At 42.7% G+C, this 18,573-nt stretch overlaps 1 protein-coding gene across 2 annotated transcripts; it reads left to right on the plus strand.

Moving 5' to 3' along the window:
* The first annotated feature begins 9,133 nt into the window (after window positions 1-9,133).
* CMTM3 (CKLF like MARVEL transmembrane domain containing 3) lies at window positions 9,134-17,908 on the plus strand. Of its 2 annotated transcripts, none has more exons than XM_072422655.1 (4): window positions 9,134-9,308; window positions 11,474-11,569; window positions 12,595-12,718; window positions 15,455-17,908. In XM_072422655.1, exons 1-4 carry the CDS (start codon window positions 9,207-9,209, stop codon window positions 15,481-15,483), a joined length of 351 nt encoding a protein of 116 aa, XP_072278756.1. In that variant the 5' UTR covers window positions 9,134-9,206; the 3' UTR covers window positions 15,484-17,908. The 2 variants fall into 2 exon arrangements, with proteins under 2 accessions (XP_072278756.1, XP_072278757.1); XM_072422656.1 differs by lacking the exon at window positions 9,134-9,308 and adding an exon at window positions 9,429-9,538.
* The last annotated feature ends 665 nt before the right edge of the window (window positions 17,909-18,573 follow it).

Raw genomic sequence — 18,573 nt, forward strand, 5'->3', positions numbered from 1 at the left:
TATCAGGTCTTTGCAATTCTTAAAACTGTTTTTTCTTTTAGTGAGAAGCTGTGATGGCAGAGGCACAAGCAAGTTTCACGTTGTTGGAGTTACGGGCCGTCAAGAAGTTTTTTTTTCTCCAGGGAAAGTCAGCAAATGACATTCACACTGAGATGTCACAAACACTGGGGGAGAAGTGTCCTTCCCACAGCACTGTCATAACCTGGATAATTCGTTTCAAGACTGGGCATTGCACCATTGAAGATGAGCCCCGCAGTGGGCGCCCCCCAACCTCAACTGACCCGGCGACCCGCGATGTCCATGAGCTGATTATTGAGGACCGGCGAATATCCGCAGAAAAAATAGCCCAGATACTTGACATCTCACGGGAGCGTGTTGGGTTTGTTATCACCACTATCCTAGACATGTGAAAGGTTTCAGCGAAGTGGGTGCCAAAATGTTTGAACAGTGATCAGAAGAAGGAACGAGTTGAAGCATCCAAAGCCGTTTTGGCCCATTTTGAAGCTGCGACGGCTTCTCCCTTCAGAGATCATCCGGCGCTGGAACGAGAAGGACGTCGGACGATCAGCGGGACCAGGTAAGAAGCCGGGCGGCGGAACACAAGATGCCGGCCGGCATCTTACCGGTCCCGCTGGCACCTGACGCTAGAGAGGGAGATCGACGGACGACGCTGGACTGAGGACGACGCTGGATGAGCACAGGGGGACCAGGTAAGTAAGGATGGGAAAAATCTCGGGGTTAACCATCCTTGCAATTTTTTTGTGCCCGAACGAAGGTCGGGCTTAACGGCAAGGTGGTTAAAATGTTGTGTAGGCATCATCGGGTAATAGAACCACACAATATTCCAAATTGACAGAGCTGTTACAGATTATTTATTATAACAATTCTTTCATTTTCTATTTTAGTGGGACAACAATAACTGTACATTTTAGGCACAACACCCTAAAGGTTTCATCTGGGTTTTTCCAATTTTCTCCCACATTCCAAAAACATGCAGTTAGGTTAGTTGGTTTCCCCCAAAAAGCCTTAGGTACCTAAGGTTAGCTGACCTTAGGTAATGACATATGACTTTGTTAGGGACATTAGATTGTGAGCCCCTTCAAGGGACAGCTAGTGACATGACTATGGACTTTGTAAAGAGCTGCGTAATCTGTCGGCACTAAATACATATTGGATAACAATAATATTAAAAGATGTCTTAACAACCCCTTTCTATTATAGTATGCTTGTTAACCCCCCTAGTGGTATTCCCGACTGTGACTCGGGGTGGATTTTCTAGGCAAAAATCGGTATTCTCGAGTCACACTCGGGGAAGCTTTTAACTAAAAAAAACCCAATTACCTTTATCTGTCACTGTCCCCCGGCGTCCTGCTTGTCCCCGCAAGTCTTTCCTCCGCGATCCCCAGCCGCAAAGTGCAGAGACGAGATCTACAGGGTTTACCGGTGACGTTGGTACATGCGTTGGTGCGGGCGGGCGGATTGGAAGGAAATTAAACATTTTTTTGTATTGGATTCAATACTAAATAGCTGAATTGAGTCCAATACAAAGAAATATTTATATAATATATATATAATTATAATATAATTTTTACCAGGTTTTTGTGTTTTGTTATTTAAAGTTTATTATTAAATTAATGAAATATTGGTAAATTATGCCTAAGAATTATAGCCTACAATGAAAAATACATTTTCATGCAAAAAATTGTACCGCTTTATTCGTGGAAATTTGGACTGAATTAGACTGCTAGGGAGGTTAATAAAGCAACATAAAACAGAAAGCTACTGTTGCAGCATAGAAATTATTTTTTTGTTTAGATTGGATTACCTACCATAGCTATGCCATGTTGAAAACAGGAAGTGGCCACAAAGTGGAATTAGTAATAATAGTTCTATAGAAGAGTTCACCTTCCCGCTCTCTGATTTATAATGTGCAATACAAAGTGTAGCCACGCCTATAGAACTTATATACAAGTACTCAAGCAGAAAAGGAGAGAGAGGGGCCTCAAGGCTGTTTTTCAAGTATTATATTTTACAAAGTTGGTTACAAGTGATAATATACATCAAGACATATTTATATATATCCATCTGCCATTTTATAATCATGGGATGGATGCTGCTGGACTAAACATGGATTACATATCCTAGGTAATAGTAATAATGTATAGCGTAAATAGCTGAAAAGAATGACGGTTCAGCTGAATCGTAAGAAAATAGGGGATGGAAGTGACAACAGCATCTTCTTAGAGTGGTGGGTGATCAACCTGGAAGGCTGCAAGAATGATTGTGATATCCTTCCTATGGTCATATTTAATGACAAAGTCAGTCCTCCAAGCCTAGGCTACCTGGCAGGATATGGGTGAGTATCCCAAATGTATTAAAAGAACTAAACTATTGCCTTCAAAAAAACTTAGGCCAAGAGCAAATGGACCAGTACTAATCTCCAATGTCTCTGATCCAACACAATTATTTGATTACACCGGTATTTGTCTACAAGAGGGGCTCTTCATGGGTGCGAGGGATGTTTCCAGCCAGCCTGCAATGACGCTGGGGACGATATGATTAGTGAGGCAGTATTTGTTAGGGGTGCCAGTCACCTGTTTGTAAAGGATGCAGATTCCTTCCAGCTCTGCCAATTACTGATAAAAGCTGGGGAGTGGAATGTAAAAAGGGCAAAAGAAGAACGTTGTGAATCCAAGATTGCAAATGTCTTCAAATATCAATAGTACCAACATCAACCTGCAACCCTTTAATTCTGCCACAAGAGGGCGCTGCAGCCTATGGGTTGTGACTATTGTGTACCTGGCTTGTATGACAGTAATACTGGAACAGGAAATGATGATAAATCTATTGACACGTGATATCAGGGTCACACAGTCGCATGGACACTCCATACTGCCCATGGGGAGGGGAGGAGGGCAGATCAGTGTGTAGAGGTCCTGGGATCACCAATGAACCCTAACCACCTGCCAAAAATACTGTAATAAAGTTGCTGGCGGTTTCCAAAGCCATGTGTCTCAGGTGAAAGATTCACCCCATACCTACATATTGTAGAAGGTATGAGCCAGTGTATGTAACAGAGAGGTATGGAGCACTGCTTATACGGTAGTAGACAGGCATGTGGCACTGCGTATAACAGGAAGATATGAAGTGTTAGACGTTGCATGTTGAAGAGATGTATGGGGCAGGTAATAAACCAAATTACCTAATTGGCATACAATAGAAAGGTATGTGGCACTGTATAAAAAATGAGAGTTGCATTACCTTGGTAAGAATATGATATGGAAAATGTAGTGCATGGTGGCTCAGTGGTTAGCACTCTGGTCTTTGCAGCACTAGGTCCCAGGACATTATCTGCATGGAGTTTGTAGGTTCTCCATGTGTTTGTGTGTGTTTCCTTGGGGTACTCCGGTTTCCTCCCACATTCCGAAAACATGCAGTTAGTTTAATTGGCTTCCCCCCAAGAAAACTGACAGTGATAAAGACAAATGACTATGATGGAGACATTAGATTGTGAGCTCCTCTGAGGAACAGCTGACTATGGGGTTTGTACAGCGCTGCATAATATGTTGGTGCTATATAAATATATATAACACCAATATAAATACTGTATAATAATACAATTATAGGAATGAAAGGTACTGCATGCAATTCAAAAATATGAAACACTGCATATAACAAAGATTTGTGTAAATCTATATTCAATAATGAGCCATGAGACCCAGACTTTCCTTCACTTCCTGTCCCTCAGATACAACAGGAAGTCAGAGAAAAGCACCTCTTAAGATAGATCTGTTTTCTCCTCAAATCTGTGGCTTTTCTATTATTTCAGTACCAGGTACAATGATCAGTAGGGCAATCAGAGAGGGTAAATCTTTGCACCTGGTATGCAAAGGGATTCCATGATCTCTGACCGTCTCTTGTAACAGGCCTTCAGTCTCTGACCATCTCCATATAGTTCTTAGCAATATATGATGTGTGGCCCCTTGTTGATGTCACAGGCTGCAGTAGAAGCCCATGTATCAAGGCTACCGCTGTTTTAGAGGCAAATGTACAGCTATTTGTACTTATTGGCACTTTTCGCTCTCTGACCTCCCATGTCATGGCACTGTGCTTGGCATTGGGCACCAATATGGGGAGCCAGTCCTTGGTCCTGTACACCTAGCTATAGGGAATGTTCTGGCCATGGTTTTCCATTGTAATAATGGATGGTATATGGAATAGAATTCTTCTTGCTGCATTTAATGAATAGGGGTTGTGTAAAATGCATGTTACAAGGAATATACATGAGTGTTATAATAATAATATTAATAATAATTTCACTCCTCTACAACAAATGAAAAAAATGCAACACACAATTACAGGTAGTCCCCGGGTTACATACGAGATAGGGACTGTAGGGTTGTTCTTAAGTTGAATTTGTATGTAAATTGGAACAGGTACATTATTTGAATGTAATTATGACAGATGTTTGTCTCAGTGTGGTGTCAGTTACTGTATAAAATCCTCACTGTGAGTTCATCACAAACAAAGCAAAAACAATTATGAAGCCTAGACATTCATTAACTTCTGGAGCAAGCTGTGCTTTGATATGCAAAAGGAAACAACTGCAGAGTTTGTCTTGGTCAATAAAGAGTTACAAGAGGCTGCAGAAAGAGCTCAGTCCCCTAAGATCACCCACAACCTCAGCTGTGTTTAGCAAAAGATTTCTCCTGCAAACTGTCCCCTTCCCCCTATCAAGCCTCTGTCCTGCACACAAGCGAGCAGGGAAGCCCCGTTCTTATCTGGGAGTTGTCTGTATGTTGGATGTCCTTAATCCAGGGACTACCTGTACAGAAAAAATGAAATCAAAATGTTTAGCCAAATGGGCCCTAATGCTGCCATAGGGGGACCAGTGTCCAACCAGCTGCCAGGGTCAGGATCAGATTGGCACTGCCACGCTTCTCCTGCAATCTACGTATGGCATCACATGTTCCTGCTGCAAATGGTTGTCTCTAGTGATCCTGCCAGTAAGAGTATGAGCACTTCTTGCTCCAAGCTAACATTAACCTACTGCCTTGGTTTTGGTGGCTTCATTGCCATCCGACCCCATACAGCTGGATATGTATTCCAGGTACCCCAGGGCTTTCAGGGGCCCAGAGCGGTTCTAAGCAATCCTCTGCAAACAGATCAGTTTATAGGAGAAGTGAATTATTAGTGAATAGTTATCCTCATCCTTCCTCTTCTATGGATCTCGTCACTGCCCCGGATCAAGCAAAGCTACTAGAAATATTCCTGCTCCAATCCTGAGAATGGAAATCCAAAAATAATGAAAAGATAAAGACGGCAGCTCTGGAACATATCCCTCTAAAAACAAGTCAGCTGCCCCAACATATTTCTATACATTGTATACAATTCCTTTATATAATACAGCACCCCTTCTATTGTACACCAAGCTCCCCCCCACCTCTTAGATTGTAAGCTCTGCTGGTCAGGGCCCTCTCCTCCCCCCATGTCATGGTTTGTTGTTCTCTGTTATGTAGGTTTGTCATCAGCAAGGATTTGCAGCATCAATCAGCAACTGGCCCAATAAAGAGCACCTGTCATGGTGACCAGAGAAGGGAGACTAAACTAATAAAAGGAATGGAGGCGCTCCGCTATGAGATTAGCTGAACTGAATCTATTCTCCCTTGAGAAGAGACGTATAAGGGGGGATATGATCACCCTGTATAAATATATAAACGGTCCATATAGAGAACTCCCCCGCACCCAGCATCCCATCCCCCATCATCCGATCCCCTGCACCCACACCCATCATACGATCCCCCGCACCCAGCATCCCATCCCCCATCATCTGATCCCCTCCACCCTCACCCATCATACGATCCCACGCACCCAGCATCCGATCCCCCGCACCCAGCATCTGATCCCCTCCACCCTCACCCAGCATCCGATCCCTCGCACCCATCATCCCATCCCCCATCATCTGATCCCCCGCACCCATCATCGCATCCCCCATAATCCGATCCCCCACACCCATCATCTGATCCCCCGCACCCATCATACGATCCCCCATCATCCTCTCATCTCAGGATCTCTCTCTCATACGATCTGATCGCACCCCTTCTTCTAGCGATCTCTCCCATTAAATTTCTCAGCATCTTTATATGATCGAATCCATCTCTGTTTAACTTCCATTCCACTGTTTAACTGCATTTCCCTTCCGCGATCTGATCGCAGGCCAATCAGCAGGGGATCCTATATACGATCTGACCAGCTCTGCTCCCAGTGGATCCCTGGTATTCTTATTATTATATAGTATTTATATAGCGCCAACATATTACGCAGCGCTGTACATTAAATAGGGGTTGCAAATGACAGAAAGATACAGACACAGGAGGAGAGGACCCTGCCCCGAAGAGCTTACAATCTAGGAGGTGGGGGAAGTCTCACACAATAGGAGGGGGGACATGTATTGGTGGGAAGTAGTGAGGGTTTAAGAGAAGGAAGAAGACGGGTAGGTGAGGTTGAAGCGTTGGGTTTGAGCGCTCTCTTAAATGAGCAGAAAGTAGGAGAAAGCTGAATAGGACAAGGAGACCATTCCAGAGCGTGTGATGAGGTGATGAGTGAGGAAGTCATTTGGAGGTCATTGGAGGAGCGGAGAGAGCAGCTGGGGGAGTATTTATCTATCAGGACAGAAATGTAGGTGGGACAATACCTGTGGAGGGATTTGAAGGCAAAGCACAGGAGCTTGGATTGATTCTAAGGTGAAAAGGAAGCCAATGGAGAGAACTACAAAGAGATGCAGCGGAAGAGGAGCGGAGGGAAGGATGGATGAGTCTGGCTGCAGCATTCATAATAGATTGTAGAGGAGAGAGTCGGGTTAGTGGAATACCAGAGAGGAGGAGGTTACAGTAGTCCAGATAAGAGAGGATGAGAGCGTGTACAAGGAGTTTGGTGGTCTCAGGGGACAGAGCTGTCCTTGCAATATTCACCTTCGACACAGAGCTGTCCTTGCTATATTCACCTTCAACCCAAAGCTGTCACTGCAAAATTTACCTTCAACCCAAAGCTGTCACTACAATATTCACCTTCAACCCAGAGCTGTCCCAGTAGTACCTTGTCATTGCCACAAGATGTCCTCAGTCTTTCAGTGCAGGATCCCAGCCAGGGTTTTATCACAGCACCTTTTATTCCAACCATACTGATGTAAAAATCAGACGGTCAGCGCTCCCAGTCCTTACCCATTCCTACCCAATGTCACCTGGTGCAGCCATGGCACCCCCACAACCCTCACAACCTCTGCAATATTGGCGTATGCAATATGGCGGCCGTCATTGTCATTTTTCAGCAGTTTTATCTGTGGCTGCAGAAATTGCACAGCCAGCTGATTATCACATAATGCGTTCCACATGTGTCCGGGGAGAAGGCGGGATGCAAGTTTACTGATTCCAGATGGGGAATGTGTTTTCACTTTTATCCCGGCTGGTTGACATCAGGACAGCAGGGAGTTGGGGGATCGTAGCCGCACCCAGGGCGCTGCGTAGTATTAGATGGGGAGATCTCTGGCATGGGGGGGGTCACATGATGCAGAATTACAAAGAACAAATAAAGTTGTCAGCATTTGTATTGCTTGGACCACAGAACTAGTTTATAGCATTGGAGCTCGCTCACACAGCGTTTGTGTCGTAATATGAAAACTCGCCAAACGCCTTGCAAAGCCAACAGCCAATACTTTACATTGAAAGCAAACCATGTGATGCACATGCCCAATTCATCTCATAGCGCTGCCATGGGGGAAGGCAATGGGCACCACTCACCACAATTTACAAAGATTCTTCACTTTGTATGAGATACTCTGTGCAATCCGATCATTTCTTCCCTCCGCATCACACATGCTGAATATCCATGCAGACTATAATTCCCCCACCTACTAGATTGTAAGCTCTTCGGGGCAGGGTCCTCCTTTCTCACTGTCTGTATCTGTCATTTACATCTCCTATTTAATGTACAGCGCTGCATAATATGTTGGTGCTATATAAATCCTGTTTATTATTAATAATAATAATAATAATAATAATAACACACAATCACATGGTCAGGTCACAGACTCTCCATGCTTTGTCTTCTATGGGGGGTCTCTTTATGATCACAATGCAGAGTGATGATGTCATTGGCTGATAGAAAAGAAATTGTTCTGCTCCGATTGTGTGACCACTTATTCCATTGCAACAATGGCAGGATCAGATACTGTAGGTCTGGTTGGAAATGGGTGATATAGAGCGTCATGGAACCCTCATTAAAAAGGTGCTATTGAATGTCATGGTACCCTGGCAGAGAATTGGTGCTATAGAGTGTAATGGAACCCTGGCTGGGAATGGGTGCTGTAGTGTCATGGAACCCTGGTAGAGAATGGGTGCTATAGAGTGTCATAGAACCCTCTTTGAAATTGGTGCTAAAGAGTGTAATAGAACCCTGGCTGGGAATGGGTACTATAAAGTGTCATGGAACCCTGGTTGAGACTGGGTGGCACAAATGGTCACTGAACCCTGGTTGGGAATGGGTGCTATAGCGTGCCATGGAATACTTGTTGGGAATGGGTGCTATAAAGTGTCATGGAACCCTGGTTGGAAATGGGTGCTATAGAGTGTCAAAGAACCCTCGTTAAAAAGGTGCTATTGAATGTCATGGAACCCTGGCAGAGACTTGGTACTATAGAGTGTAATGGAACCCTGGCTGGGGATGGGTGCTGTAGTGTCATGGAACCCTGGTTGAGAATGGGTGCTATAGAGTGTCATAGAACCCTCTTTGAAATTGGTGCTATTGAGTGTCATGGAACTCTGGCAGAGAATTGGTCTTATAGAGTGTAATGGAACCCATGTTGGGAATGGGTACTATAAAGTGTCATGGAACCCTGGTTGAGACTGGGTGGCACAAATGGTCACTGAACCCTGGTTGGGAATGGGTACTTGAGAGTGTCACTCAAATAAAAACCTCTCAGTCTGCTGGGTATGCTGACATCACATCCAATATGGCGGCACGCAGTAGCAGTCTTGGGGCTTTTGCATGTCTGCACAGGGAGGCTTTTCTAGGTAAATACCATGCCTAAAACATTTAGTCTTCCTTTTTTTAAATCACAAATCATAAAAACTAATTTCTGATTCTTATATCCACAGGTGGTGTCCTTTCTCACATTCATCTGTTACGTGGCATCGACGGCTGCCAGCCTGATGACCGTACCGCTCATTGAGTTCCTCTGGGGTCTCTTCACATTCTTTGCATATTCTACAAAGCTGAATGAGCAATGGAAGGGATTCTTGTGGCCTCTGCTGGTAAGTAATGATGTCACGTAGCAATCTGTAAGAATTCCCCTCTTATAACAATAACCAGACAAGTGTGAAAAGAATTCTGTGATTCCCCTTCACTAACAACATGCTTCTGCTTTTTATGTGCTGCCTCTCTGACCGGATTCAAACCAACAGAAATTTAAAGTCTATCTGGGTCTAGTTCATTGCCGTATTGGTGTTTCAGTTTTGTGTGGTTGCTGACCAATTACATGCAGGTACTTTTATTTTTCTTAAAGCTTATGTAAACCTAAATGCAATATATTGCAACTCCTTGGATAGATTGCAAATCCCTATTGCAAAGTCCTTAGATATGGTGGCAGAATTAATTTGTTCAGGCTATGAATATTTTTAGGAAGTATAGAAACGGGAATGTAATGGATTCTCCATATCTAGGTTGTTCCTTTATATTCAGACTGGCACTAAGGTTGTGGTGCTGTTATTGCTTCTTCATGCCATTGAACCACTGCCTGGGAGGAGGCGCTACATTTTACAAGGTGCCAGCCGCTGGGAGTGCAGGAGAAGCCGCATTGTGAAACGCGTCGGGATATAGGATGTTACCCTGACCACGTTCAAAATTAATCACGGATTTATTTGTCTAGTTGATTGGTCTTTTACCCCATGAAATAATAATGGGGATGACCACTCTCAAATATTGTATATATCCTTCACTGTGTTTGATGTATTACCACTAATACTAATATAAATACGCACTGCCTAAAAAACTCAGCTTTCTCCACTTTCTTTGTTCAAGAAATATTTCTCCATATTCTTTGTGCATCCCTGTCTGTGATCCTCAAAGTGTTTCCAGCCAAAGGAAACATGGCACCCTGCCCATTAGTGCCCTGCTAAGTGTATCAGAGCCAGGGACATAGCAGGCTGAATTAAGTATGTATTCCAATAGGCAAATTCCAGATAGGGAGCATTAGTTACATTTATACATTACTGGGGGGGGGGGGGGGGGGTCAATGGACATCTGCATTTTACTAAGTACAGACATCCCTAGTATGTAAACTACAAGTCTCATCAACCACCACACAATGGAGATGAATAGGAAGAGCTGGAGTCTTGTGTGACACTCATGACTTCCTCCATGAATACAGTGGAGAAGTGAGTGTAGCCACCCAGGGACAGAAGCTGCATTACCAGGATTACCAGGTAAAAATATATGAAAAAAAATATGGAAATAAGAAAACAAATGTAGCAGCCACATTTAGGGACGAGTAAGTTGTCATCAAATAGACTCACTTTCCCAGGTCTCGCCCATTGCACATACTCCGCACTTCCTTGTATGTCAGTTACCTGCTCCCACCTGCATCAGTGCATGTTGTTATTTCTCCCACTAACTTGTACATCTTGTAGTTAGATACAGAGGAAATACAGTGACAGAAAGAGAGGAGAAATGTAAAAATACCGACAGGTTCTGTTCTTCTATATGATCTGTGTAATGCTAAAGCTCTGGCTATAGGATGACTCCCATATGAAATGTTGCTGTAGCTGAAGGATAATTAACGGCTGTTTGTATGGAAGCTGAGGGCGCTGAGCCAACTTGGAACAAACGTAATATCTCTGGAGCATTGTGCATGACAGCCAGCTCTGTGCTGCCACGGCAAGGAACGTGCCCAGTCACCCAGAGAATATTAGCTGTCCTTGGTAAGGGTTACCAACCTGATATTAGGAAACTTGAAGGCTGCCATTGCTGCCCCTTGACCCTCCTAAAAATTCTACTTTTCTAGCTATTACACTGGCCTTTAATTGTAATGTTTTGGAGTCAATGACCTGGAACAAGCACGCACAATAGGAAATGCATCAGCTTGCATACTTATTCCAGGCTTCTGTCTCATTACTGAAATCAGGATCAGCATGACCGGCAGGCAGATGGCATTTTTAGAAGGAAGGCAGAATACATCAGTGGCAGTCCCCATGTTTCTCTTGTCGCAGTTGTCCGGACAGCTGTCGGTGTGTTTATATAGAAGTTTAATGAGGTCCAGAAACACTAAATCTAAGTGCTGGGGTAGTCATTTTATCCATACAGAACATCCCACCATTTGTGTTTGGATGAAAATGCATTAACCTTGTGCCTGTTCCGGGGTAGAGAAGTCTTTGTTTACACCATTGCTGATTCAGCGCTAAGCCGGAGATGTTTCTTGCAGGATTTCATTCGCTGTGTATCCGCTGCCATCATCTACTTTGTGGTGTCACTCGTAGCTCTGTCCAAATACTCCTGCGGGGCATCCAAAGCTGCTGCGGTAAGTCATCTCCTTACATCAGATTTTTATTTTATTACCTCCCCTTGTCATTAGAATGAGCTGTTTAAAGGAAGCATGCCACCTGCTTTATATACAAAGATATCTGTAACAGTGCCCATCAACAAAAAAAGAAATAGTTTTGATTTGATGTTTTTCAACTGAAGTGTCTTCTGACTTCCTAAACATCCCTGCACAGTTTCCTGGCTATATGTCATTTGATGAGTTAACCAAAAATGTTCAGATGTGGTCAGAAGACAAAAAGAAATAAAATGTATTCAGGGTTGTAGCTGTTCATCCCCCTTGCTTCCCCAGGCCCATGGAGGCCATTATGGTATATACAGCCCAGATCACAAGGTATGTAACATTCAATTACATGTACATTGGGACAAGCTGCTCTGGACAGAACAATGATTTCCATTTCTAATTTTTTTGTTTAGCCTGCTTTGTTGGAAGGTGGCCAAACCACACAGAAATCGTAGCCAGCGATCCAGTTCGCATCTACAAGCAGCCTGCAGCATTTTTCTCTTTGCTTGTCAGGGAATGTAAACCAGGTGGATACCTTGTGATCAGGGCTGTGTTCACCCTGATGTGATTCAGTGCCTGGAGCAACATGAGAGGAGTCGGATGACTCTACACAGTTCAGAAATATAAAACTATCATTTCCTTCTTAAGTTTCTTTCTCTGTATAGTCAGAAGAAAGTGACCCCACAAGAGATGATATTTCTCCCTCAATTGCATACTTGAGGGGTCTTTGCACAAGTTGTCACATGTTAAAAAGGGGAAAAACCTCTACAAAAATTGACTATTATATATATATATATATATATATATACACACATTTATTCTTGATTGTCATGGCCTTGTAGGGGGGTGTTAGGGCAGACATAACTAATATTATGGGGAAATGCCAAAACAAGAGTGTCAAGGAGATTTATGACAGCTTAGCCCACCAGTCCATGCAAAGCAAGGGACATTTGTGTGGTATTCTAGGTGCATCGTGATGGATTTCTGTTTCTGATTGGCAGGTTCTAGGTTTTATAGCAACAATTGTCTATGCAATAGACTTCTACATTATCTTCAACGACCTCATCAAGTTCCTGAAGAAAGGCGAGTCTGAAGAAGATGAACCCCAGCAGCAGAAGTCAGATGGTGAGTTTTTTATGACTATCAATATCTTAATGCTGAGGTGTTGGATCTTCCTCTAAATGCCTGTGCCAGCCTAGACCTAACCCACTACTGGTAGTCCCCGGGTTAAGGACATCCGACATACAGACGACTCCTAGATCTGAATGGGGCTTCCCTGCTTCCTCATGTGCAGGACAGAGGCTTGGAGGGGGTGGTTTGCATGACTTGCAGGAGAAATCTTTTGCTAAACACAGCTGAGACTGAGCTCTTCTGCAAGCTCTTGTAACTCTTTAATGACCAAGACAAACTCTGCAGTTTCTTTTTGCATATCAAAGCACAGCTTGCTCCAGAAGTTAATGAATGTTCAAGCTCCACAAAGATTTTTTTTTTTTAACTCACAGTGAGGATTTTTTACAGTAACTGTTGCCTAATATGTTGAGACAAACATCTGTCCTAATTGCATTTATTAAAATAATGTACCTGTTCCAACTTACATACAAATTCAACTTAAGGACAAACCTACAGTCCCTATCTGGTATGTAACCCAGGGACTACCTGTACCTAACCCCAGTGTAGAAGCCAACTTCTGAACTCATCAGTGCCAGTTGAAGCTGGTGATAGATAGAATTGATGGTCATACAGCAGGGCTAGGTTAGACCGCTCCAACCTGCTGATGCCATGCTATCTGTCATATATAGACTTATGGTGGGTTTAGGTTAGTGGGTTACCACTTATAGTAACACACAGGGGAAATCCCTACAAGATTTAGAGTTCTCCCTAGGAGAGCAGCTCAGTGTTCTGGCCTTATCCCTAGCTCATCCTAATAATCTCAGTTTTTATTTTCTCCCTACCATGAGCAAGCACTGCTTTGGTAAACGGACCGGCTTCTTTCCTCATTTCCTCTAATAAAATGCCCATTGTAGAGTCCGTCCTCTTCCAAGGAAATCAGAAGTACAAGCAGATGTCAGGGCTAGATACAAGAGGGGAGAAGAAATTGTTGGTTGGTAGAAGGAAAAGAAAACGTAGGACACAATTGTGATATAAATCTTTCTTTAAAATGTAGAGGTAGCAACATAGGAGAAAGAAAATATAGGTGATGGGGTCCTTGTTACACCCCGTGCTGGAAGTATATGCACTGTACAGATTCTCAGGTTTATTTTAACAATACACCCAATAATAATAGAATACAAGTGACTGGTAAAACATCATTAAAGGACATGTATACCCTTGGTACATATAGTGGCCTCATCACCATCAAAGGGTTCCAATCCTTTCCCATTTTATATAAAGCAAAAAAGATTGTCTGTCTTATTAATTAATTAATTTCTCAGTCCAGATTGTGATCATGCACATACATTAGTATCGTATGTGGGTGTCTGTATATCCGATGGGGGATCTGTCAGTGTTGGTTCTCTAATAAAAGTCATCTGCACATCCTGTGTCTAGCCTGATTGTGCTAACAGAATGTGAGGGTGACATGATCCATTCAGGAAACGATGTTGCAAGGATAAAACTATAACATAACACAAAAGAAAACAGGAAATATAGAGTAAAGGCTTGGCTCCTAACTCACATCCCCTTTCAGATTACATTACATTATATTATATAAGGTCTATCCAACATCAGCACATTAAATTGACTCTGCTATTAATATAAACCTTCAAACCCAGCTGCTTCCCCTATAAGATTACTCATCACTCCTGCCCCCAGTCCCTGGGGTATTAAAAAGAAAGTCAACTAAAGATCCTGCAAATCCCCCCCCCCCTTCCCTCCGTTACATTTAGTGGTTTCATCCACCGGCCCCTACACAGCTACTGTGTCTTGTAATGATAGAGGAGTGGGCTGGAGGAACCATTGGGGCAGCAGGGGATTAGGAGACTGCTGAACCCAAAATGCTCTTTAGAGAAGGTAGTGAATTTTCTTTCCACTACAGCAGCAATCAGCAATGTGGGCAGCAAGAAAGGTGACCATTTCATGTCTTCTATACACAGGAAAGTATAGATGAAGATTTATTTAAGTCAAAAGCTACACATAGGAATTTTAGTATTTCAATTTTACTACGGAAATTGCTATCGGATAAATCAAAACTCTGCAGAATACTAAAAAAAAAAACTAAAATTATATGCAATGCGTAAGTCACACATGTAAGTGAAATGATAGGGAACGCCAAAGTTATTTTCTAGTTTTAACTAGAAAGGGGAACAGAAATTCAATATTTTACAGCTGCCATAGAAACAGATGAATAGAGATCATTCAGAGCGTTCTGGGATGTACGTACAATCACTTGAGACAGGATATGAAAAGAATGTTCCCAGTGGGGATAGAAACAACAATTAAAGTCTGATTGGTTTTAATCTTTCCCCACTCTACCTAAAGTAGTAAAAAGTGCTGACTTCCTCCAGAAAACGCAAGTTCTCTGTTATGCTGACATCAGTACTTTCCAAACCACTGACCTGCAAATATATACAAATCATGACCACAAGTCAGCATGCTTTGTGCAGGCCGGGGACTACTGAAGCTGTTGGATCAGCAAGACAGCCAGGTAACGAGCATTTTTAGAAGTAACATTCATATTTCACTCAGGAAAATTCCTTTAAAAATAACTCCCATCCTTCCCATAATCCTTTTCAGTGTGTTGAAATGTTTTGAAGCCCCAGCTGGCAGACACATGTTGTTCTTCAAAGTCAGCAGCTCCCAAGAGTGTATATTTTATATTCAGCATTCATATAAACCATAGGTGACCTTGTCTTTACCTTGTAGATGAGGACTTTGACTCCGATTCCGACTGAGTGAACTTTCCTCGCCTGCAAGAGGCCGCGATGCTGTTTGTGCCATGAGGAGGAGGTGGTGATGTCTCCGCTGTATTGTCATCTGAACACACAAAATATATACTTTTATTACTGATTACGGGGACAATTCACAAATGTGACTTTTTAAAGAAGGAACCCGAGTGCAGTGGAAAAGCAGACTCATGCTATTTCCTTACAATATGAGAAAAGCTAATTTTCACTCCTATTGTCCCAATGCTCTGCGCCAGCCATTCTGCAATATCACAATCTGCGAAGAAATCATGGATACCCCTTTAGAAATATGGGAACAGAAGTTTTTTTTCTGGTTCAGGCCTGCTTATCTAGAATATTGCTGTGGAGGAGCAGACAGCGCCTGTTTTTGGGTTCTTCCACATACATTTGATTGTTAAAGCCTTTAAGCACAAAATGATTTTTTTTTGCAGAAAACGTTTTTCTGAAACTGCAGTGAAGCGATGCCATGTGGTCAGGAAAAAAAAAAGTATTAGCAGTTCTTTAAAATAGACTTGGGCTGATTCCTGTAACATTGAATTGTGACTGATGGAAACCAACATATGTTCAACTTGAAAGAATTGCAACAGTGCCACTTCTGCTTCAGCTGCTGTACATCAGGAAATGAGCTGGGCAGCTGGATGCTATGAAGATGAATGGAGGCTGATTATACAAAAAGGGTCAGCACTGCCCAAAGCAGCAACATTTAGTCCCCACTCTCATAGCAGTCACAGAACATGGACAAAATGGGCAACAAAAGAACCACAAATGGGCACTGGACCACAAACCAACAGTTGACCTTTATGGAATATTTAGATCACATTTGACTAAATTAATCTTTTCTTGGGATGCTGACAATCAGTTTCTTAGCAAAGGGTCATTTGAAAAAAAAAACCTGTGATGGACTGTATGTCATTATGTGTATGGCCAGCATAACAATGGCCCATGTGTACAAAGCAATACCCACATTACACTGTGCCCACGCTTTCCTCACGCTGGCAGAAGTCTGATGAGCACCATGGGATCTGAAACACTTCTGAGCCCCAACAAGCTGATTAGCAGCTCAGATCCCATGAAGGGAAATCTAGAAAGCACCTACTGCATCATCAACTGTGTCTAGGAACTTTTTTATTGCTACCATATGTGCCTTAAGCCATGTACACACTGGCTATTAGATTGCAGTGAGGCTACCACTTCTTCATGCCAAGAAATGTCACTGGGGAGACATGTACATGTAGCTTCTCCCTGTGGCAGCCCCATAGAGAATGAATAGGGGCAACAATAAGCGGTACCAATCACTGCTGCCAAATGTGCAGATGCTGGGTCATTAAGTGACAGAACCAGCCGGGAGCAGCGCAGGATTGCTCGATCCAGAAAAAGGTCTGAACCTACTCTCAGAGGTATGGAGGACCTTACCAAAAGTATTATTTATCCCCATAGTAAGAAGGTTTATCCTGCATTGTATTGGGGCTGTGATGCCAGTACACAGTTATTTACATGTGTGATTTGTATTCTATTACAGGTATGGGATCGGTTATCAGTATTACAGTCTTTGTGTTCAGTCCCTGATGTGTCCGCCATTTTACCGTGGAGATTGCAACACTGTTTTCTGAGAGTGCAACTGTTTCTCTTCATCTCTCCCAAGCCTTTATATTTCCCTTTTTAGGACAGGTCTTCTAAAAGATTAAGTGTTTGTGCCTTCTCCACCATTGTTTCCTTATATTCCTATAACATTCTTTGGTGAGCTAAATGCCAATGTTTATACACAAAGAGCCATCTTTCAGTTTGCCCCATTTGCAAAAGTGATAACCAGCTGAAAAGATTTCCACTTTTAGTATCAAGATATGTCCCTGTTCTGTCCACCATCTTTTTTCCTCGATTCTATCCATAATGATTGGCCGGGCCAGGATGACATAACTCCGGCACATGTGAGTTCATTTAGCCCCTTCTGCCACAGAGGAAGCCAGGATGTGGCGGAACGGGCATTACATGCGCAGCAAAGCAGATATTGACAGAAGAGATGGTGATCAGGCAAGTAAGAATGCTTTTTGCAGAAGGGACATTACCTGGGACCTGCCTGATCCCAAACTTTTAATTAAGTTGGTAAAAGTGGCAATTAGTATTCTAAGTGAACAATGTTAATGATCACCCAGTCATTTGCAGTATGTCAATTAATCAAAAAAAAAAATGTTCCCTGGGACTGAATAATGGATCCTTTACCCGTACCAACTAGAGTGAAATCCTCAGGGGGTGACATTTAGGGTTTCTCATCATCTACCAGCATTTTGCTGCACGTGTATTCAGTGTGTCAGATATGGAAGTGCCTTTTTGTAAATATTTAACATTACACATTATGGCCTTTGATTTTTTTGCACTTGCATACTTTAAAATAAAAAAATAAAGCACATACAACTCTGCTGTGTATGTTTTTTAGTCTGCATACTTTTGTGTATGAAGATCACTCCGTCACTATTTTTTTTACATACTTTCATTTTGGATGAAATCCTGAAACACTGGTCATTAATAAAAAGGTTCCTGTATAAACCAGCATTAAATTTATATTTAGGGGCTCTCCTAAAGTAGAAGTAAAATAAAAATAAAAAAATCACTTACCTTTTATCCTGCAGATTCATCAGGGGTTTCTTTGATTGGGTCCATAGTACAGGTATCCCTTTTCGGCCAGGCACAGAGAAAGAGCCAGGCACCGCCTTCATCAATCTTCTTCCGGGTTCTTCTATGTATGTCACCTGATCTCACACTGCGCAGGCATAAGATCACATGACGTGGATGGGGAAAGATTGACGATTTCATTGCGCATGCATATCAGCATTTCTTTTCTTCCAATAAATAAAAGACATGCGCAGAAAGAGCAGCCAAGAGCCTCCCGGGATGCGTGACGTAGGTATCCCAGGAGGCTCTGCGCACCCATTCTGTCTTGATTGCCATGGCGAAAAGGGAGGTGCTGCACCCTTTTTTGTTTTGCACTTTAAAAATATATATATATTTTTTTTTACTTTATATAAAAGGGTTGTCTGCTTTAAGACATCAGTTGGAGAAGGAAATGGCATTATCACTCACCAG

The sequence above is a fragment of the Pyxicephalus adspersus genome, chromosome 9 (assembly GCF_032062135.1).
Source record: "Pyxicephalus adspersus chromosome 9, UCB_Pads_2.0, whole genome shotgun sequence".
NCBI lineage: Eukaryota > Metazoa > Chordata > Amphibia > Anura > Pyxicephalidae > Pyxicephalus > Pyxicephalus adspersus.